At 40.2% G+C, this 23,640-nt stretch overlaps 1 protein-coding gene across 1 annotated transcript; it reads left to right on the top strand.

Moving 5' to 3' along the window:
* The first annotated feature begins 4,395 nt into the window (after window positions 1-4,395).
* KLB (klotho beta) lies at window positions 4,396-22,468 on the top strand. Its single transcript, XM_075709773.1, is given in 5 exon segments — window positions 4,396-5,238; window positions 13,598-14,105; window positions 16,824-17,092; window positions 19,112-20,255; window positions 22,056-22,468. Coding segments are annotated over 5 exon segments (3,126 nt in total). The 3' UTR covers window positions 22,418-22,468.
* Window positions 22,469-23,640: the final 1,172 nt, after the last annotated feature.

Genomic DNA, 23,640 nt, shown 5'->3' with positions numbered 1-23,640 from the left:
GACGCCTCCGGCTCCATGCCTGCCGCGCCCCCCCCCGCCTTCGCGCCAACTCCCGCAACCCGGCGCGCGGGGCTGCCGTCACAGCCGCGACGGGCGGGGCCGCGGCCCTGGCTCCGGCCGCAGGCGCGGAGAGGGGCGGTGGGGGCCGGGCCCTGCCGCTGCCGCGCCGGCCTCCGCCCGCCTCCCCTGCCCGCCCCGCTCCCCTCCCTGTTGTTTTCTTCCCCGCTCCTGCTTTCTGTGCGGGCGTCAACGGCCGGCCCCGCTGCGGCGGCGGTTTAACCGCTTTTAACCGCTCCACTGAACCTCGGCAGGACGCCTGGGCAGCTACTGCCGGTCCTGGCCCCTAGGTGAGGGGAGCGGGCATGGCAGCTCGCGTCAAAATGGTGGGCTTAGAGCTGCTGCGGCCCCACGGGGACTAGGTGTGTCCTCGGTCACCTGCGGCAGAGCAGAGCTGACAGTCTTCACGTTTTAACAACCAAGTGAGCGGTGCCAGGCCTCCGTGACGTAACAGCGCTCTTTAACGCAGAGGCAAACGAAGCATCCTAAATATATGGACAGCGAATAACGCGGCAGTGCGGTCAGCAGGAGTCAGGCCTGAATCGGCACATAAAATTACCTCCCTGGAATAAGCGTGTGTTGGTCCCTCCTTTCTTCATTCCTGGTTGCGCAGGAAGCGGCAGGCTGTGATGCCTCTACAGTATTTGCTCTCATGCGTTAAGGCTGAGGAGAGCTCGGAGTTTACATCTGAGGAGTCCGAGAGAAACTGTAAAGTTATGCTCTCTCTTCACCCACTGGCTTTAATTTCTAATCAATTTCTAAGGAATTCTTCTGTGTTTTCTTCCATTTTTTTTCCTCTGCTTGCTGAACACTGGGAGGGAATAAACTTGGGGAAACAAAAAAAAAAACCCAGTTCCCCTCTCAAAAATTACTTGTCTGATGTTTAGATTATGCCAACCTACTGAATCACTAATTATTGCCAGTCTTGGAGAAGGCGGCGAGGGGGGCAACAAACAGAATTTGTGACATTAAAAACATTGCCATTTATTTAGAAAACCACTCATAAAAAAAGCAAAGAGTACAAGCTCGATTTGTACTTGTCTCATAGTGCAATTTCCAGTGCTATCATTTGTATACCTTCTGTATTCCCTTCATTCTGGTTTTGTTTTGTTTTTTTTTTCCAAGAGCAAGAGGCTGTCTACTTGGTGGCATGGTCAAACTCCAGCAAAGATAATTACCTAGAGAGAAAAGTCAGATCTTATTGTCCAATCTGGACAGGAATTTTAATGGTATCTATTACCATTCCTGCTTAATTCTTTAAATTGGACTTGAAGTAATTGTAAGACCCTGTTTGTATAGAAATTGCTACTATTCTTTTACAAACGCGCTAAGTTGGGTGGACTCTTACATTTTCAATGTTAGCATAGCTTGTGAATTTGGATTTCTGTGTAAGGAACACATGACAGAGCGAGCAAGTACAGGCAGACCCATAGCACGGGCTGTGCTTTTCAGCCTGTTTTGGAAGTTATTCTATATGCACTCAACTATAATGGCTATGCAAACAAAACTGGTATCACTTTAGAAAAACATCTCCAGCAGTGTGTGTGTGTTTACGTATTTAATTCTCATTATGTAATTTTTAAAGTTGTGCGTATTCCTGATACCAGAACTAAAGAGTAGTTAAAATGGCTGACGTTTGTAAGAGCCAGACAAACTGTTTAAATAATGCTAAAAGAATTATTGCAGGTGGTTATCTCTATTTGTAGTTGATAAAGCTACCTAGAATAACATCCAGCAGAGCAGTATCTGCTTGTGGGCTTGTGACTTGTTCATGTTTCTTGGAAGGCAAGAGTTTAACCCGTTACAAAAAGAGATCAGGCAGAATACCTGGAATGACAGTAATTCACTCCTGGGTATGGTGGGGAGATGGGGGTTACCTCTGTTTCTACGTGCATGGCTATGACACCACTGGAAGTGGGGAAAACCTTGCTCTGCCACAAGAAAAAAACCGGAATACTCATTTTATTATGATGCGCTTTGCAAGATAAAATGAAGGCAATATCCCTTTTGAGCCTATAACTGACCATGGGGTCATACTTTAAAGGCATATTACCCAACTAAAAGTACTGCTTTTTAAAAAGTAGCTAAAGTACACTTAATGTCATCACTCTCTTTACAGCTAAGACAAGTGATTTAAAAGAACAGACTTGTTTGCTACCTTTCTGAAAATCACAGGCTATTTCTCTTTTATGTCTTTTTTTTCCAGAATACGTGAAAAAAATTGAGGCATTAGCTCTAGAGCTTTAGGTTTTTTCCCTATTGAACAAAACCAGTCCTACTGTTGTTGTTATTAGTGAAGGCTTTGTCTTGTTTATTGAGAGAGGAGGAGGTTTAGAAGAAGAATAAATTTTCTTATATTAAGAAATAAAAAATTGTTTTCTTTTTGTTAATACTTTCTTGTTTATTTTCAATTTTTTTTTATTTTGATATGTTGCTACAATTTTGAAAGTGAAATCAACTTTTATTGTAACTTCTGGAGCAGTGTTTTATTTACTGCTCTACCAAATTTGTATTTTGAATTATTTGTAACTTAATTGAAGTATAAAGCAGATAAACTTGTAACATAATACTGAGATACTTTTGAAGCCCTTAAGGCAGTGTTTCTCAAGCATTTTAGGGGGCAATACACTTTGCATTTAGGAAATTTTCATAATGGAACAGAGGTATTCTGAGCTTCATACGTGTCTAAAGGACCTCAGAGCTTAGGAATTGCCCTAAAGAAGTACAGTGTTATAACGCTGAGATGATTAGGAAAACACAACAGTATGTTTTCTGAAATTGACATTTCAGGTTAAATTCTATCTTTTTTCACAACATTAATAGACATTAACATACTTATTTACTAGGTGGTAGGCTCTATTTTGAGGAACCCTGTAGGGAATATTCTGCTTACTAGAGTCCCTAGTTTAAAAAAAAAAAAAAAAAAAAAATCAAATTTCTCTCATGTTGTAGAAACAAGAATTAGCATTTTGTTGCAGACCAAAAATTCCAAAAATTCTTTGTAAATCTGTGGTCTGGTTTCTATTTACATTAGGCTTTCTATAGTATCCGTCACAATTATGTGTCTTTCGAAAAGGCTCGATCCCATCTCAAACAGTTTTTGCTGTATAAGGTAAAGGTATAGGGTAAAGATAAGTTCTTGATTTGCATCACACTGTTGAGGTCAATTACATAAGTTGTGCTTTTTTGAGTGCCTAACACCAGTAGAGCTGAGCAGCTGAAGTTAATGTAAACATTACACTTTTTCTAAGTGAACTTTGTCTTTAGGTCTTTTCTCTCTCACGGTTTGCATATCTAGGCAGAATGAATGTGTCTTAACTCGGATACTCAGCCTAACATTGCAGACATTCAAAACTCCTTTTGACTAATGTGTTCATCATTTCTGCAGATCAAACCCCAGGTTTCAGAGCTGAGCCCCTAAACCAAGGAGAACGCATGATCAACGGTCAAGTGAAAAGTTGGTTTCACAATTTGAATCACTTGCCTTGGCAGAGGTAAAGATAGAAAAGGAAATTTGATAGCTAAGAATTGAACTGAATCATCATTAGGCTTCCCAGCTACTGTAACAGTAATTAATGGCAAGTGCCCTGGAGACCACAGCTTCTCCCAGCCTTGAGTCATTCTGAAACCAGATTCATTAAGCGCATGGCCGGAGGCAGGAGGTCCCACTGTGCAGCATCATACTGACCTCCACGTACGGCATCAGGGTTGGAGTCTGTACCAATTCTGCTGCTTGAGCTAGTGGAATGATTAATCCCTTCCTTTTCCCCTCCCTTTGCACCCTTGCTTCTCAACAGCGCCTGATCACGACTCGCTGTGTGCTAATTGTTTTCCAAATTAACAGTCGCAGTGTTTCCCCAACTCTTTGCTCAGCTCATCAAAAACTCATTCCAAATTCAAGTCACTATATGACTCTCGTATTAAATTGTTTCTGCTGTAACTTTACCAAGTAACGTTATAGCCCAAACAGTTAAATATGACAAAGCAGTAAGAAACTGGATTCAGCGTCTTGTACTGGAGAACATTTTCAAACCTTGATTATAGCATTCTCCCAGTCATATCAGTAATAAGGAAAGAATTCCTGTTCATAACTTTGTCCAGATCAGGCATCTGGGAGCACAAGTGTCTGCTGCACCTTTCACATCTCATGCAACCTATTTTCCTGCAGTAAGACGCCAGCTAGGTGTCTCAGTGGTTATACAGAGGCCACCTCCCTAAAAATTACGCCGTTCTCCAGCCCGTTGTAGGTCTCACAGTTCAGGCTAATCATTGACAGGGCTTTTACGATCACAAGCTTTTAGAGAAGCTTTGATAAGGCACTCCAGCAGTTCGTGGCAAATGAAGACAGTCTGCACAGCAGAGACTCCAGCGAATGAATGGATTTTTTTTTCAGCGTCAGTGCAAGAAATCTGACTTTTAACACTGGTGCTATAAACTGGCATAATGTGTGGCCGGCGACTGGAAAGATTTGTTGCTTTTTGGACATTAGTTGTCATAAGGATAGTTACTGGGCTACCTGGAGAGGGAAGATCTGTGTGGAAAAAGGACCCCCACTTCAGCCCCGTGAGTGAAACACAGATGTTTTTGTATGACACGTTCCCCAAAGAGTTTCTCTGGGGTGTAGGGACAGGGGCTTTCCAGGTGGAAGGCAGCTGGAGGAAGTACGGGAAAGGCTCCTCCGTCTGGGACCGCTTCATCCAGTTGGAGTTCAGGGATGCTGACAGCACAGATGCCTCCAGTGACAGTTACACCTTGTTGGACAAAGATTTGTCTGCTCTGGATTTTTTGGGAGTTACTTTTTACCAGTTTTCAATTTCATGGTCAAGGCTTTTTCCTACCGGAGTGGTAGCAGCTCCCAATGAAAAAGGACTCCAGTATTATAACACCCTAATTGACTCTCTACTCTACAGAAATATTGACCCCGTGGTTACGCTGTACCACTGGGACCTGCCCTTGTTGTTGCAAGAAAAATATGGGGGATGGAAAAATGAATCAGTAATCGATATCTTCAATGACTATGCCACCTTTTGCTTCCAGACCTTTGGGGATCGTGTTAAGTACTGGATTACAATCCACAATCCGTATTTAGTTGCTTGGCATGGGTATGGCACAGGTATTCATGCTCCTGGAGAGAGAGGGAAAATAACAACCGTCTACTCTGTAGGACACAATTTGATCAAGGTACAGTATAGTAAGATTTTACAAACTGATCTTGCACTGCCATGGGGAATGATGGCAGGAATCGATTATGTAGTCAGTGTTTCGAAAACAAAGTCAAGGAATGTGAAAACACCGAGAAATAACCCTTAGCTAGGGCAGCCTTTTTTTTAATCCTCATGTTGATTCTATTGTTGTTGTCACAGCAGCTGACGCAGTAATTATTTGTTTTAAAGTGCTTATTTACTACTTTATTTAAACTAGGTTTTGCCTACAAAATCTGGCTATTAAAGAGCATGATTTTCCTTCTTTATTCTTTTCACTTAGTTAAACACACTGACATGACCATTCATTTGGCTACACTGAAATGACTATTCTGTTAGTTTAAAATGAAATTTATTTGCATTTGCGTATTGGATCAATTCTACTGGCAATAGAGGATATATATATAAATACAGTGTATATATATATAAAGTTCTAGCTTAGTAATATCATATTGCAAAATGTTTATTGCTGAACTAGCAAGGTTGGCCGTTCTTGGGTTTGGAAGAAAACAAATGTCCCCTTCAGTATTGGTGAGTTTCAGAATTACATTATTTCCACAATGTTCTCAACATTTTAATTTTTATGTCAGTCTAATTTTATTTATCAGCTGTCTTCTACAGTATTACACATCCAAAAGGCTTGATCCCATGATCAGTAGCTTCAACAGCTGTAGTACTGGGTCCTCAGTTCATGGTATTCTTTCTTGGGGAAGGACAAAAAGAGATGTCTGAAGTGGACTGAGGACTTAAGGAGGAAGTGCAGACATTCATGGTATTCTCAACAGCGTTACAGAGTTTGCAGCATCTCCTCTCATAGACTTAATTTCATTCTACAGAGTAGCTAGTTCCTATGCATAGGAGCTTATATTCTTATTTTCTCTTGCTATAATTTAAAACAATTTTGAATAACAGCAGTTTAAGATAAGAATTAACAATATCAATACAGCATTTTTTTCATCTGTAGTGCTCAAAGTACTTTGCAGAGCAGGTCACTATTCTGTCTCTGTTAGATAGAGCAGCTAGTATAATTCCCCCTGCTCAAACTATCCCTACCTCCCAAACATTGTAACTGTAATTAACAAATAAGTCTGAATGTATTTGTCCTATAGAAAGAAGTGTGCATGTGGGAAAAAATTAATTGCCAGAGTAGTTAAAATATTCTGGAACTGACCATTTCTATTTCTTGTATTTGCTCCTGGGCTTGAACTGGCAGAACCTCCTTTTTCAGAAAATTCACGCTGCAGTCAATAGACGTTTTACACACAGAAGAGTCATCGAGCATCCTGAGTCACTAACTGATTTCAGACTTAGCACAAGAATGATTTAACTATAGAGATTTGTGAAGCATCTCAAAGAGAACTGATGGTCAATCATTCTTTTTATTTTCAAGTGCTATATAAAATATATTTCATATAATACATGTAAAAGATACGACGTCAGCTCGTAGCATTTCTTGCCTTCGTTTCTGAGTGACACAATCAAAACTGGGATACCAACTAGGCAGTGTCTGTATTTTCCCGCTCTGTAAAATCTGTGTAAGCAGCGCACAGCAGATAAAGAGCAATGCCTTTGCTGAAAACAAACTGGGTGTTCCAGGAAGCCAAGCACAGCTGGGTCTGATATACAGATTACTGACCTAAGTTCCTTGGTCAATATTATTTAACTCTCAGACTTGATCTGATAGGTGGTTCTAGTTTTAAAGTCTGCGAATCTGAGTATAAAATAAATCACTTCAGTGAAAGGGCTAATGAGACTTTCAGCAACACAGAATCCATCAGCTAGTATTTTATTATTCTTGGGCAGAAATTGTTTTCATGTTGTATCTTTCTTACAGCCCCATGAACATTACCTAATGTATTAGCAGTTCACTCCTGTGGCACTGTAAGATTTCTGAAGATTTTAGGTCTTCGTGAAGAATCTCAAATGTGTAGTAATGTATTTGAGGAACTGGAGTTTCATGTTTGGGGCTGGAGGTGGAATGGAAGCTCTTGAGGTACCAGTGGACATGAGTCAACTCTTTATATATATATAAAATACATATATTAAAAAAATATATATAAAAATTTTTTTTCTTAATAAAATGTAATTAAAGCCAGTCATTCCACAGAAGTCATAGGTGGTATTATATGTTTCAAGCCAACTAGCCGGAATCTTTCTCCCAGATTTTTGTGGGTATCTAAATGTTCAGTTTGTTTAGTATTGTTGACAATACTGTATTAATACAATGTATTGATGCACAATCAGGACTCATGAGTTGTGAAATGTCTCCCCTTTGAGATGCAGGGAATGTTATAAGAATCTCTCTTTAAAGAAATTTCACATGGCTTTTTGTTTCAGGACTGATATATGTAAATCAGACATTGTGTTAATGGCTATCTTCTAATTTACCACTGCAAACCAAAAATGTCCTCCCAAAAATAAAAGACCAACAAAAATGTCAGGTTTTGGCAGTGTGAGGCGAAGCCTGTTAAAGCTGTTGAAAAGATTCCCATTTATGTCAGTAGCTTTGGGAAGAGCCATGTTCTTGTCCATGTCAGGGCATCATTTTTGGACGGGCTGTTGAAAGACAATATTCTCCATGCTACCCTATGTACAGTACCGGTACCAAACACCCATGAAATATGCTTAGCAGGAAAAACAGATTTAATCTGCTAACTAATCTGGCCACCACTCTGTTACATAGCAAATTGCTGAATAATCCTTCTCAAGCCTTTTTGTAGTACATTTGGATAAACTAAATGAGGCTCTCTCATGAGTCCTACTTTTAGGTTAATTTACCAGTGCACTGTTGCAGTTGCAGTGTTGTGAGAACTAATTACTATTTATATAAAGGAGTGCTTTTATGTGATGTATGAATCATAAACTGAAGCTGAGTTTCACAGAATCACAAAAACAATATAACAAACCATAAACCTCTGCTTTTTTGGACTTTGGATTATTTTATTGTAAGAACAGTTTGAACGTTGCTGGAGATCTTTGCGTCTCTAGAAGAGGGCTGAGGAAATTTCTCTTAATTTTAAACTGTCAGTTTTAGTAGACTAAAGAAATCCAACATCTTCAAACTCAAATAATTGGCTGGTGTAAGGAAAAAGTCCATTCATTTTAGAACTGATTAAAAAAATTATCTGCTTCCGTGAATGATTTCAGGTAGGTAACTAGGTAGATAATTATCTTATTAAGGCTTTTCAACAAAAGTAGGATTGGTCTGTCTTCATCAAGCCCCAGAGGTGTTGGGTTGTGTTGGCTATGGTGTTGGCTAGCAAAAGGCATTGCAGATGCTGTATCACCTAATAGATGTGCTTTCCTTCTGTGCCTTGCATCCTTTTAAGGGAATGCCCCAGACACATCTACTTAAGAGACGGTCCTGCCTTTTACTTGGGTCTTGCTATTCAAGACCCATAAAGAGGGATAGTGAATGCGGAAGCAAAGGCTGCTAAACAGGGTGCTTAGGAGATGCACTTGGGGAAAACAGTCCACAGAACAACTCAAATATTCAATTTAAAAAACATATTTGCATGTTACTATGTATGCTTTTCATACACGGAGGGTAGTAATTGCTACTGATCATTTTAAAGGAAGTGAATAGGAAATTTGAAGTTTGATGCCTATCCATTACAAATTGCTAAGGGTTCATTTAGATAAATCTCTTTTCAATTGTATGATCGTTACCACTAACATCAGGAACATGTGGAATCTTATACCAGGTGGAGAGTGGCCGTCAAAAGTGTATCTCCTTTCTTCATTAAAGGAGACTGTACTTCACAAAAGCAACATCAGAAAACAATTAATGATGACATGTAACTTGCCATGCGACATTTGAAACATACATCAAAGAAGATACAAAAACTGTGAGCTTGCTCCTAAGGCAGCTGTCATACCGAGGCAGAGAAGAAAAAAACTGCACACAGAAAAAATGGATTATTTTCTTTGATTTAACAGTAAATAAATCTGACAAGAAGCAAGAAAATATAAAGCAGATGAATCATTGTGGCTGGAGCTAAATGAGATATATACCTGATATATTATTACCATTTTCTCTGAATCTAGTTATGTTCTTTTATACTTAGATTGAGGTTTGTAAAGATCACAAACTGCAGACCAAGCTGTCCTCTTTTCGTCCTCTGTATCAGTGCCCTCCAGGCAGTTCTGCCTTTGCTATGTAAGAGGCAGAAAAGGATTTTTTTTCCCCTTCTGTTAAAAGATCATTCACACTCCTTTCCATCTGGCAGAAATGCCCAGGAGAAAACTGTCAGAATAAGATCTCCATAGACATTTTCTTCATGGACACACCTTCGTATCACATACTGGGAGAAGGCAATAAATTCCCTTTCAACCTTGGTGTATCCATATAGATCTGTCACAGATCAGGTTCATCTCTGTGCCCAGCTGCATTACTCCCAGCCCTTCGGTAGCTCTCACTATGCCAGGATCAATTCGTGGACACTGCTGCCTTTGGGATCTTTGGATGAGCATGTCCCAGAGAAGTCACATAATTCATTCTCCTTAAAATCAAATTTCTACTGAATCTACTGAATAATCCTTATCTCTACGTCCAACCATACACTTTCTTCCCTTCCTCCAAAGGGGCCTTCTTTCCTCAGGATCTAGAAAGATGAAGCTACACCAGTGCCTGTGTTTCTTACAGGAGGAGGGAAATCTGGCTCCATCAAGTACAGCTCTAGGGTGGACAGCAGAATTGTCTATGCTTGTAAATGTCTTTGCTGGCAGATTTTTCAAACAGTAGTAGCCATCAGTGATGATGTAAAATTCAGCACTGATTCACACTTTTTTTGTATGATTTGTTATTTTCAGGTTAGCTTTCTTACATTTCTTGGAAATCATAAGGAAAAACACAATCCAAATGCAAGGTGGTTAGCATACAACAAATTTGATAGTAAAGCCTCAGTCCTTTGAACCACCCTCTTAGAGATTTAGTTGCCTACATCTCAAGAGTCCTTTTTTCCTTCACAAGGATTGAGCTTCAGAATCAGTTTGCAAAATAAAGGCTTTAGCTATACTGACTGCATGGCACCTTTACCACAGACTAAAAGGGCCTTGAACTGAAATATACTCTCCAAATAAGCCACACGCACCTGCCCTTCTAAAGTGATATTTAACACCATCATCATCAGACTCTGTTTTCTAGCTCTTCATGGTTTAAAGAACAAACAATTAAGCACAAAGCCAGAATAATTCTATTAGCATTTTTTTAATTCTAGTTTTCCCATTGCTCTCCAGCACACTAAAATAATTCCATATACCCCTGACGTCGTTTTGTGTGCTCATTGCTGAGACATTCAAGGAAAATTGCTTGACTTTAACATATCTTAAGAATTTGGAAGTTTTGGTCTTTCAATAATAAGCTCTTTGTATACGTACATGATAAATTACAGGATCAGAGTTTGAAGGAGTATGAGCATATTTCAAGAAGAGAGGAGAGCAATACTGTTGTCTTGATTTTATTAAATTGACTTATCTAGCCTTTTTACAGGGTTAATACTAACTGACTTAGCACTCTCTGTGACTTTCAAGTCTGCAGCATAATTTCTATATTAATACCAGGAAAATATGCTGAAATTATGGTGTCATATGTATCTAGAATAAATACACAATATTGATCCTGCTTTCAGTGTGTACTTAGCCTTGACATTTGTCCTTGATCTAACAAGGAAAGTGAAAGATTAGGGATTAAACTCTAACTGAAAAAAGATTAGTCAAGATTTACTCAAAATAGTCAACTTAATGTATGATACAGCTTTTTAATTGATGTTTGTTTCATATGTGGTCTTACAAAACAAGTTATGTTAATCAGTTGGTTTACAATAGTTTGCACTTAGTGAACACATTCCATCTGAGAATGTTAAGCTGCTTTACAGATAATTAACAACTCAAACGAGAATTATAGGCAAGCAAATGCTATTGTCTCTACTACGTCTGTAAAAACCCTTACTGTAGACAGAGTGACTTTTTTTTTTCAATAGAGTTAACCTTTAGAATTGAGAGACATCAGTGACACATATGAATTTGTGTATGGGGATCCTATCCTGACTCATATTAAATGTATTTGTACTTGAGGTCTACTCCTGTAGAATTATACCTGTGGCTGTATTCTCTGCTGTAGACAATATTTTTAATAGTAACTTTATTTTCTTCTAATCAACCTCTTGAAGGTGCATATGAATAAAATGAGTTGTCGCTGATTGTCTTTTACCTGTCAATAATGCATTCTAATTAGTTGGGTTTTGGCAAAGCCGTCTTTCTCCACTTCACCTAGAAATGTGTGATTGCTGAGATTTACCTGGTGCTATTGTCATGCTGCTTGGCACTGTGCAAAATACAGCTGACTTGAGCAGGGTTTTTCTTGTTGAGCCAACGCAACCATATACCTTTGATTAAACAGTGGTGTTAGTAGCCTGTGTCTGGGAAAAAAAATTCACTAATCAGATGAGAAATCATTAGAGGCAGAGAACAAAGCAAGCCTGACCCCAGCAGCCATGCCCGGCTGGAGGGACCTTCAGGAGAGGACAGTGAGGATAACTGAGGAGATGGCACTGGCCACTTAAATTTTCTGATGAGACTGGTAAGAAATCCATTTTATAATATTTTAACTGTTTCTTGCAATTTGCCTCATGCGCACAATTTTGCTGACTTCTCTTTTCAGCTACAGAACCAACATTTCAAAGGTTAATGTTACTTTATCAGTATTTTCAAAGACAGACCTTGAACAAATGTTACGAGCATGACCTTAGAAACCATAAACAACTGATACACAAAATTTCACAAACTGTAATTCTTTGGTACTCCCTAGCTTAACCAAATATCTACCTGACATCAGGTCTTTTGTTTTTTTAAACTGTCAAGGCTGTGTCTTTCTAGATAGATTAACTGAAATTATTGTCAAAGGTAAGCAATGCTGTTTGGCTTGGTAATGATGTCAGTCTAACTCGGCACTCTGTTTCACAATGCTTCTCAATGTTTTTTTTCTGGGTGCAAACAGTTATTTTCTTTCCAGCTTAAGAGTATAAAGCCACACTTCAGGAATAAGGTAAACCCTGAGTTACTTGACAACTGCTCAGCTGGGAGAGGTCAGCTCCCCTCCCCTGTGTCAGATCCTCTGGTGTGATTCACCCTGCAATCCAGAGTCACCCTAGCTCTCCCCTTTTCCCATGGGACTCTGACAGTGCTAGGGGTTCCTCAGTCTCCCATGTATTCCTTTTTTCATGTAAATTTTGACTGCTGTGTTCTCTTATTTAAGTAATTAACAACATGACATTTGAAGGTAATTCTGGTGTGTGACAATGTTAAGCTTTCTAAAACATGATGATAACCAGAAAAATGGAATTATGATGTGATACAAGGTACACTTTCATTGTCACTAACTTGAATAGCAAAACTTCTGTCTGTCCTAGGGCAGTCAATATATGGCCCATTACGAGTACTAAAACATGCCATACCTAATAGATGAGATACTGCTGCCAAATTTCCTTTTAAAACCAAAGTGTTGTTGCTCTCTACTTAAAATGAATAAGCTTCATTCTGTGCTGTTGCGTGTACTGTCAGAAAAATTATTGTTATAGCAGCTTAAAAGAAGAAATGAACTAAAATCCTGGATCAAAATTCTCACACAGAACTGTGAAACTTGACGTTTGGGTTCAAACTTTGCAGCTGGGTCCTTTCTCCAAGTTTCTACATTTAGTGACGGTGCAAATGCCAGAAGTTGAACACTTACTCATACGATTAGGCCAAACTAGAACAAATGGAAGTGTATCCCAAGATGAGGGATGAGGTGGACATGGTTTGATCAGAGTAAATCCAGGTAACAGAGCAGTTAATAGCACAGAGCCAACACTGATAAAGGAAACATCATTTGAGATGCATAATTTATGGAATGATTGTAAGGATGGTTTAAAATTTTAATGGTATCAGCAATCACTGCTTGACAAAGAAACACCTAGATGGGGCTGTCTAGATCACAGAGTTCAAATCCCACCATCAACAGCTGTTTAGTCCCAAAGCATCCGTGTAGCAGCTATTCACATCACTGCTGGAACCTCTCATGAAATTTAGACCTATGTTAAAAGGCAGAAAGCCACAGCCCTAATGTATCATAGGAACAGTGCACATGAGATACCAAGCATTGCCATCATCTTGAGGTACCTTGCAGTATAACAGTCACTGCCCATTACAGCTGTGCAGGGTAATTAGCGGGCCTTAACTGTTTGTTAATGTTTCCATAGAAGTCTGCAGTGAATCAGATGTGGCTGCCTGCCTGTCTAGCTGCCAACGCACATGGAGATTTATTAGACAGTTACAACTGAATGCTATTTTTCTTTCATCAGGCTCATGCAAAAGTTTGGCATAACTACAAAAAACACTTTCAACCATATCAGAAGGGGATGATGTCCATAGTATTGGGATCCCACTGGATTGAACCTAACAAATCGGAGGATGCTTTGGACATTTCTAAATGTCAGCAGTCTATGGAGAGAGTACTCGGGTGGTTTGCTAAACCCATTCACGGGGATGGCGATTATCCGGAAGAACTGAAAAATGAATTCTCATTTTTGCCACGCTTTACTGAGGATGAGAAGAACTACATAAAGGGAACAGCTGACTTCTTTGCGTTTTCTTTTGGACCTAATAACTTTAAACCTCCAAACACTCTACCAAAAATGGGACAAAATTTGTCACTCAATTTGAGGGAAGTACTGAACTGGATTAAACTGGAATACAACAGTCCTCGAATCTTGATTGCAGAGAATGGCTGGTTCACTGACAGCCATGTGAAAACAGATGACACCACAGCCATCTACATGATGAAAAACTTCATTAATAAAGTTTTACAAGGTTTGTACTCAAGTTAGTTGTTGGAGTTTCGGAGAGCTTTTTAAGATCATTCGATATTTAGCTCTGTAATGATGTAATCATTTTTGTTAAAAGACATAATGGCAACTAAGTTAATTATTAATTATTTATACTGCATGAGTGCAAGTCATGGATCAGGATCTACTGGTGCTAGATGTTGTACTAACACAGAAAAAAAATATAGTCCCTGTCCCAGGAAGCTAAAGTCCAACATCTGCATTGGATTTTAAAACTAAATAAGTGCAAAACTGAGTCAGAAATTAGTGAAAACAAATCTATGGGATATCACTTTTCTCTGCTGGTAGCCCAACTGTAAAACCTTTGTGCAGGTACATACCTTGACAGCAGGAAAACAACACAATGACTACAGGCTGTCATTGCCACCTGGGGTCCTACTCCAACGTAAAAATGCATGAAGGAAGTCATCAGGAGAAGGGCGATCATTCTTCAGGATTATTACATGCCAAACAGAGATAATATGTTTTAAAGACACGCTTTTAGTCTTGTTGTTTTCCCTTCATAAAGCCAGTACACAGGGGTGCTCTCTGAAGACAAAAGATTTAGTGTGAAATAGAAACGCTGTTAGTACCTAAAGCCTCTGCAAAACCAGTATTTCTTTTCCTCCTCAGCCAGTTTGTAGGTTCAGCGCTGGGAGAGGGACAGCTGCTGGTCCCGAGAGCCATCCTCCCAGCAGCTGCCCCACTGCTGATGCCATACTGCGATGGGATGGCTCACATCCCTTTACAAAAACCTCTCTTATCCTCAGAAAAGGGAAAACACGAGTAACTGTCTACTCTGGCACCAAGTCAGGAAGTACTGTATCACCAACAAACATAATTAAGCTCCTAATGAAGTTTATCCAGATATATTTAAAGTTGGTTCAAATGGTAAACTTCACACAGGGCAGCTATGTGAGATGTCCTGCCTTTTCCAGATTTTGAGGAGGTTACATTCCAGTATTTGGTTTATGAGATTTTAAATACTTCCTTGTCACAGCAGGGAAGTCTAGATGCAGGCCTGGATTTGGAGGTGTGGAACAGGTAGATTTCTGGACACATACATAAGAAAATCTGTAGTGTCTTCTTTTTTTTGAATCCTCTACAGCAGTCCTGGCTGTAATAACCATCCATGGTTATTCATCCATTCACACTTCTGAAATACTTGGTCAATGTTCAACCAATAGCTATGGCTCAAGAATTGTCATCTATGTTTTTATGTATGCAGATACTTCAACCTCTGCTTCAAAATACAGGATTATCTCTTAACTAATACATTTTTTGTGAAGCAAACTTTAATTTGTCTGATCAGGAATAATATTTGGAACATATTTTCATATTTTTACTTACAGAGAAGTCAGGTATAAATTTGCTGTTTGCAGCAAAATCAATTAGGTCATGTTAACCTCAAAACATCATTTATATAGGCCAAATTGTAATGGGATGGTGGCTGTTAAAATAACATGTACCAGCCTACAAGGAGCTATACGCTGTGTATGTGTTCAAGGAGAGTGATGTAAACTTTGCAGTGTATGTCTGTATCTTACGGTACTGTGAGTCACGAAAATATGTGATGTATAACATCACCATGGCAATGAACGGCCCCCAGTTACGATACAAGGATGCAATCGAAGCTACAGCTTCTTAGTGGCATGCATACGCCTGTCAATACTGAAAGTATTACTTCTGCAGGACTCCAAGGCTCCACGTATAGCCAACACAGAAATGCCTTGAGATCTGCTTCCGTGGGTGTCACCTCTGGTGACACAGGGAGCTTAATTAACTCCTGACCTCTCCTACCTTCAGCCCCTTGTTCCTGCCTCCCACCATCACCGTGGCTTTTAGGAGGATCTTCTCATCCCCACTCTAATCTAGTGAGGATCCTGACTTCTGTTTCTTCCCTCTCCTTTCACTGTCACTGTCACACTGTGGGTGGGTAACGAACGCTGTTGTTAGTTGGTGTCCAGCGAGAAGCTGCTTTGGAAGTTCTGCTGCCCTCCCTGGTCAATCAGGTTCCATATCCAAGAAAGCAGTCATTTTGTCATCTTGCTCATATATGTAAAAGATTATATGTATACTCCTTTGCAAGGTGGAGGGACATGAAGATTGCCTGAAGAAACATGCACGTGCTGCACCCATTCTGTGAATAAATCAGGCACTTCAGTCTCTGGGTTGATCAACCCAGCTTCTTCTAAAGTCATTACATGTCCCATACTGACGCATTTAATTTTTCAATTTAGAAGTTGAATAGACATTCCTAAATGTTAGAGCTTGCAAATAAATCTTTCAAATAAAGGTAGGGAGTTTTAACTTCATGACAAATACAAAGTCACAAACTAGATCAACTGTTGCACCTTTAATTTTTAGTCATGATTCTCTAATTTTATTGGTATATTTTACTTGTAAATCATCAAATGCAACTTAAAATCTGGATGTGGCGTAATATTTCATGTTTGCTCAGAGCAGAAATAAAGCATCCTACAGTAATTTAATGTCTTAAGCAACTAGTGATGTACGTATTTTTTAATGAATAAGGATTAAGATATATAATGTCTGTCACGGTTTTGCAATGAATTACGATGGGCCAATAACTGTATGAGTGTTGAGAAAGCCCTCAAAGTGAATAGACCTTTCCCATAAATATCCTTTATATGTGTTACAGTCCTAAATATAAGACTCACAGATGTTACTTTCTCTTATGCAGCTATTAAATACGACAACATAGATGTGTTTGGTTACACAGCCTGGTCACTCCTTGATGGCTTTGAATGGCAAAATGCTTACAGCATCAGGCGTGGATTATTTTATGTAGATTTCAAAAGCGACAAAAAAGAAAGGATTCCCAAGTCATCTGCACTTTATTATAAACAAATCATACGAGAAAATGGCTTCTTCCCAAGGGAGTCTACCCCAAGCTTGCAAGCTCAGTTCTCCTGTGACTTCTCCTGGGGTATCACCGAGTCTGTTCTCAAGGTAAGCATAAAATATTGGGAAGACCGCTGGATGCAGAGCAATCAACAACTTTACTTTATGAATAAATGACTGTGTATGGCAACTTCCGTTCAGGAATCCCAATGCACACTGCAAACAGAAGTTAAGCCTAGCCATAACTGCATAGGTTCAATTTTATGTACTTTACAGGCTTTCAGGTGAGCTAGTCACAGAGTGCTGGGTGCTCCTGCAGCAGCAGACCCCTCTGCAGGAGCCCTTCCAAGGCTGGCCCTCCCTTGCCTTCCCTCTGCTTGCATCTCCACGTGGCAGATCAGATCAGGAAATTTCAGACCAAGAAGTTGACCCCAACCAGTTGTTCCTGGGTTATTTTCAACCAGGGGAGTTTCCCAATCCAGTTCGCAGTGTGGCCGTAGGGATGCCTAGGACAGCATGACGGAGAGGCTGGCAGCAGGCAAGGACACGGTGGTTGTGCTGGTGGCAGCAGAGCTACCTGCAGGCTCGAGGTCTCGCCTAAAGCTACTGAACAAGGCAGAAACAGATTCCTGGGTTGAGCATGGCTCTAAGTGCCACTTAGACAAGTGGGTGACAAACCATTCCTTAGAAAGACTTACACGACGGGCAAAAATAACCAACACCAGCACATATGGCCTTTATCATCTGAGCTCACATTTGAAAACAGATCATACCACCTTTTTTCCAAACTGGCTCCTACAGTACCTATTTCTACTTTAAATGTGGTAGATAAGCTAACCATATGTATGGTCAGTGTTGGGATACTCTTTTTGTCATCGCATTCAGAAAGATAGTCCAATGACCAACATCAGCCTCAAAAAATAACAGCAAAACTCCCTAATTTAACCTATTCACTGACAACCATAGGGGAAAAGAAGTACAACTTCTGTATACTTTGTTAATCATTCCGAGGAAATATACAGCACGGAAAAGTGCATTTTCTTTAAAAAATCAGATTTAATCTAAATATTTTGAACCTCACTATATTGTATTACAAATCCTACAAAAAATCTTCTAAAAAATTGGAATAGTAAAAAAATATCCTGTGCTACACAGGATACATCCTGTGCTAACCTTGTTAACTAGTAGATGATAGTCAAGATATAACTAATATTAAACCCTACAATCTGTTTGTGTCAGATGTTTGCAAAAGCAGAAGGACTACCAGTAAGACCAGGGAACACTATGCCACAGTTTCACAAGGTTGATCTCAGCAGCAGTGCCAAAATAATCTGTGCCTGCCTCATATACTGCCAGGTGCTTGTTCTTACCACCCCGCTCTCCTGCCAGCTGCCTGAGAACTGCTGTTTGCATGACCACAGGGTGAACTCTTTAGATTGGATATTAGGAAAAATTTCTTCATGGAAAGGGTAGTCAAGCATTGGAACAGGCTGCCCAGAGAGGTGGTGGAGTCACCATTCCTGGAAGAGTTCAAAAAATGGGTAGACGTGGCACTCTGGGACATGGTTTAGTGGGCATGGTGGTGTTGGGTTGATGGTTGGACTGATGATCTTAGAGATCCTTTCCAATCTTAATGATTCCTAGTTTTTACTTTCATTATAAATGATCCAGCCACCAAGCCAGGAGGCGTGGGGTTGCTACTCTACCCTTAATTGGTTTAATGGTGGACTTGGCAGTGTTAGGTTAATAGTTGGACTGGATGATCTTAAAGGTCTTTTCCAACCTAAACAATTCTATGATTCTATAACTCGATCCGGGAGATGTATCTGCGTGAAGATACATGTCGTGCAGGCTGGTGGCAGGGCAAACACTGGTGTGTACCTGAATAGAAAGGAGAGTGCAATTTTACTGTTTTCTATAGGTGAAGGAACAGAACAGGTAAGATGACCTCTAGCACAGACAAAGCCATATAGGTAAGTCAGTTATCCTCTTCCCCTCGGAGCATCTAAGCAGGACCTTCTGACATCCAACACTAATCCTACAGCCAAACACAGGCAGAAATGCAGACTACAAGCAGACATTAATTTAATTAAACCCCATTGTGATATATAATTTTTATTTTCACAGGCAGAATCCGTGGCTTCCTCACCTCAGTTTTGTGATTCCAGCCTGTACCTCTGGAACGTCACGGGAGACGGGCTCCTGCACAAAGTTAAAGGGGTGAAGCTAAAAACCCGACCAGCACAGTGCACAGATTTTGTCAGTATTAAAAAGCAACTTGACCTCCTGGAAAAAATGAAAGTCACCCATTACAGATTTGCACTTGACTGGTCACTAATTTTACCCAATGGAGACTTGTCTGTGGTCAACAGGCAAGTTCTTAGGTATTACAGATGCGTGATTAGTGAAGTACTGAAACTCAACGTTCAGTCCATGGTCACCTTATATTATCCAACTCACGCCTACCTGGGCCTGCCGGGTCCTTTGCTGCAGACAGGAGGATGGTTGAACCAGTCTACTGCCTACGCTTTTCAAGACTATGCTGCTTTATGTTTTCGGGAACTTGGCGATTTGGTTAAACTTTGGATTACAATAAACGAGCCTAACCGGCTAAGTGATGTCTATAATAGGAGTAGCAATGATACATACCAGGCAGCGCACAATTTATTAATAGCACATGCCATGGCCTGGAAAATATACGATGAGCAGTACCGACCCTTTCAGTATGGCAAAGTGTCCCTGTCCCTGCATTCGGACTGGGCTGAGCCTGCCAACCCCTACTTTGAATCTCATTCAAAAGCTGCCAACAGGTTTCTTCAGTTTGAAATAGGCTGGTTTGCCGATCCCATATTTAAGACTGGGGACTATCCAGCTACCATGAGGGAATACATCAGCTTTAAAAACAGAAAAGGCCTCTCATACTCTTCATTGCCATCTTTCACAAGCAAGGAAAAGCAGCTCATCAAAGGTGCAGCTGACTTTTACGCACTGAATCATTTCACCACCAGATTTGTGATTCACGATCCTCAGAATGGGAGCCAGTATGAATTTGATCGTGACATCCAATTTCTGCAGGATATCACCTGCCTGACCTCCCCTTCCCGTTTGGCAGTGGTACCTTGGGGAGTGCGCAAAGTTCTCAAGTGGATTAAAAAAACCTACGGTGACATTGATATTTACATCACAGCAAACGGAATAGATGACCAGTCCTTAGACAACGATGAACTTAGAAATTATTACTTGGGAAAATACATACAAGAGGTTTTAAAAGGTGAGTATATGATAGATTCAAGTTCCCCAGAGCCATTTCTGTGGCACAGACCCAGGCATTTCTTAAGCAAGCACCTAAGACTTGCCCCAGACAGAGCAAGCAGCTCTGGTTGAGATGCAGGAACCGGCCATCAGCATTCAGCCTCCTGAGGGGCCTGATTCTGCAGGCATGCTCAGGGCAGGTACAATACAAAGCAAGGGCATCAAGCCCTCATGTGAAATGCAGCCACAGCTGCTTTCAGTTTAAACCACGTGAGAAGCCATCTGGGCATGCATATACAGCTGAGTAGTTATTCAGAAGTTAGTAGGAAACGGCACTTCAGACCAAGAACTCCCAAGAGACAACTGTAATTTCTACTCTGCAAAAAAAGGTGGGAAGCCTCCTTACTTGCTGCTGAACTAGAGTCATTGAACAAGAAAGCACAAGCAAGTCCAAGGAGACCTGGAGGGACCAGATCTTTAAGGAGCTGCTGCTGAAGGGAGACTCAAACTCCAGTTCCTGTTCCACTACTTGCTTTCTCCTGTGCATCTAGAGAAATCTAGTTCTTCACTTTAGAGAAAAAATTAATAACAATTGTGGAGGTAGAGGACAAAAATGTTCAAGGCAATGATCTTCAGCAATAGTTTATTGTATGAGAAATGCTGCAGGGACCTCACCCCTCCCATCCCTCTTCCTCCAACCAAATGTTAAAAGGAAAGCAGCAAGCCACAGGGTACCAGAAAGGCCTTGGTACCTGAACCATACAGCCAAAACAAGACTTACATTGCTTCCTTGCACTCACTATTCCCTATTGGCAAGCACTAGCGAGTTCCCTGACCAGGACGTGGGGTGTCTAAAATGTCTTCTGAGGCACCTGTCCCCAAACATAGTCTATGTATCCTGATTTCCCCTCTCTAGGAACTAGCTACGTAAAAAATGAGACAGGTCTTACTCATGGCTAAGCATGGCTTCAGATTTCTTTTAGACACGAACAAGAGCCAGAGCATTCCCCCTCCAGTGCTTAGCTCTTTCTCAATTACTATAGGACTAATGAGCATTTGCTGATTTATTTTCCGTGCTAATTTCACATTGCAAACAAAAGAGTACATTATTGAAGGAAATAAGTTATTAAAGGAAAAGATTGTTTAAAGGGCACTTCATCATAGTATTCCCATTTTAATTGTCAGATAGCATGATACTTTATAGTACTCACAAAAAGATCCCCCCAATTTACAACGTTCTTGCTTAATCTGGGTCACATCCCCATCTATACTCTCTGCTTACAGATGATTTGGAGATATGTTTACTCACCAAGAACTGCTCTTTATGATTTCATTAAAGTATTTTCACCCAACACTTGGGTGCAGCAGTATAACATACAGTCATGCATCCTGCAGGGCTGAGCAGCTGAGTATGGAGCAGGGCAGGAATTTTCAGAAAGCTCCTCTCATGGCACAGATGAGCAGCTGCTCCCCTTGAGTTACCGCAGCTGGATTCAGTGAAGAGCAGCATGTGGCTTTTCCCAGGAAAGCAAGCTCCCAGCTCTAACCCTGTTCAAATCCAGTTTTCACAGAGTAGGTCCAGAAAATTCCCAAATTTTAACTTTTTTTTTTAAAACAATGATGCTGATGCACTGTTTTGACTTAATGAAGACAGTGGGAGCTGAATATTATCAGCAGTAAGTGTAAATATTTTATGGTGCAATTATGCTTTCTGAATTGATCGATTAATCACCTGAAATCTGAACTCATTAACAGAATGTTTGCAGGTCATGCAAGGTTTTCTTAACAACATGTCTTTTTTTTTTTTTCTCCTTCACAGCATACTACATTGATAAAGTCAAGATTAAAGGCTACTATGCATTTAAGCTGACTGAAGAAAAATCTAAGCCCAGATTTGGATTCTTCACTTCAGATTCAAAAGCAAAGCCTTCAATAAAATTTTACAATAACCTGATAAGCAACAATGGCTTTCCTGCTAACTATTCAGTCTGTGACCCCCCCAACCAGGAAAAGCAGTGTAGCTTCTGTTTGTTTATTTCTCAGAAGAAGCCGTTAATCTTCTTTGCCTGCTGCCTTTTCTCTACCCTTATGTTGCTTTTAACCATTATTGTTTTTCACAAAAGAAAAAGAAGAAAACGTTTTAAGGCAAAAAGCATCCAGCGCATCTGTGTTTCATTTTAGAAAGGGGGCACGAGCCCACTGTCAGTGAGATCCATCACTGTGTGCATTCTGCAGAAGATGACACAGATCAGACAACTGTAGAAAAGCACTACATGAGTCACTCCAGTCATACACACCAAGCATTTTGTTGGAAAAACGGAAAGTAATTGTATGCACAGGAAGAAGAGCTATGACAACATTTCTTTCTGATGAAATTACTTTTTACTTTTATCCACCTTCTGTATGTAGAAGTAAAATTCATCTATTTAAAAAAAAAGAAAATTTTATGACTGTCCTGTGCCTTGGAATAACAGTTTGACTTGAAAAGAAAGATTAAGCTGTGAGAACTGATATGCACTTTTCTATGAACCTCTTTGGACCAAAGCATCTTGTGATGTATTTTCATATCATGAATGTTGTTGAGCATGAAACTGCAGTTGTTAGGGTTTACAAATAAAAGTGTTATTAAAACCCACAAACTTCCAACTAAGTACAACGCCAAGAATGAAATGTGCTGGGCCAGCTTCTGGAGATACCTCTAAAGAACAAATGCAACAACTCCATTATTGACCAACATACCTGTATCTCTTACGTATTGGGTGAAGTAGAGATCAGATGTGAACATTCTAAGCAAATGTAACTGGACGCACAGGAGACAAGTCAAAATAATACACAATCACTCTTTTTCACCTCCAAAATGGGGCAGCCGTAAGAATTTTTCCTAGCAGAGAACTAACAGAAAATAAATAGCAACTATCAATCTACTCAAGAGAGTGATGAAAATAATTCTAAATTGCACCTTTTCATAGAAATAAATATACATTATCATCTTAGCTCTGGTCAAGTGCCAGTGCAAACCATGGATGGGATAAAACCATGAGAGGAGTTTATGGCTATTGCTGCATTAAGCAAAAGCTACCAATGCAGGCATAATGCTCTTAAAAGATAAATGAACCTGCTAATCTCATTTAAACTGTTCAGCAACCAAACCCAGAGGTTTCCCTTGGTCTGGTTTTGGTCATCTCAAAATGAGCCCAAGTTTTTCCCATGTTTTCCCATGTTTCCCAGTTTTTACCAGCCTTTTCAATCATTGCATCAAACTGCATGCTCAGACCCTCACTGCCCAGGTGGGTATCACACATCTCTGGAGAGAGGTAGAGAAGCTGCTCTAGAAATTGAAAGAATGGCAAAAAGAGGCATCAGTTAAATTCCTACTGCCTTCCTGCACTTTACAGCCTTGTTTT

The sequence above is a fragment of the Pelecanus crispus genome, chromosome 4 (genome assembly GCF_030463565.1).
Source record: "Pelecanus crispus isolate bPelCri1 chromosome 4, bPelCri1.pri, whole genome shotgun sequence".
Taxonomy (NCBI): Eukaryota; Metazoa; Chordata; class Aves; order Pelecaniformes; family Pelecanidae; genus Pelecanus; species Pelecanus crispus.
The sequence above is the reverse complement of the archived record's forward strand: the minus strand, read 5'-3'. Positions and strand labels throughout refer to the sequence as shown.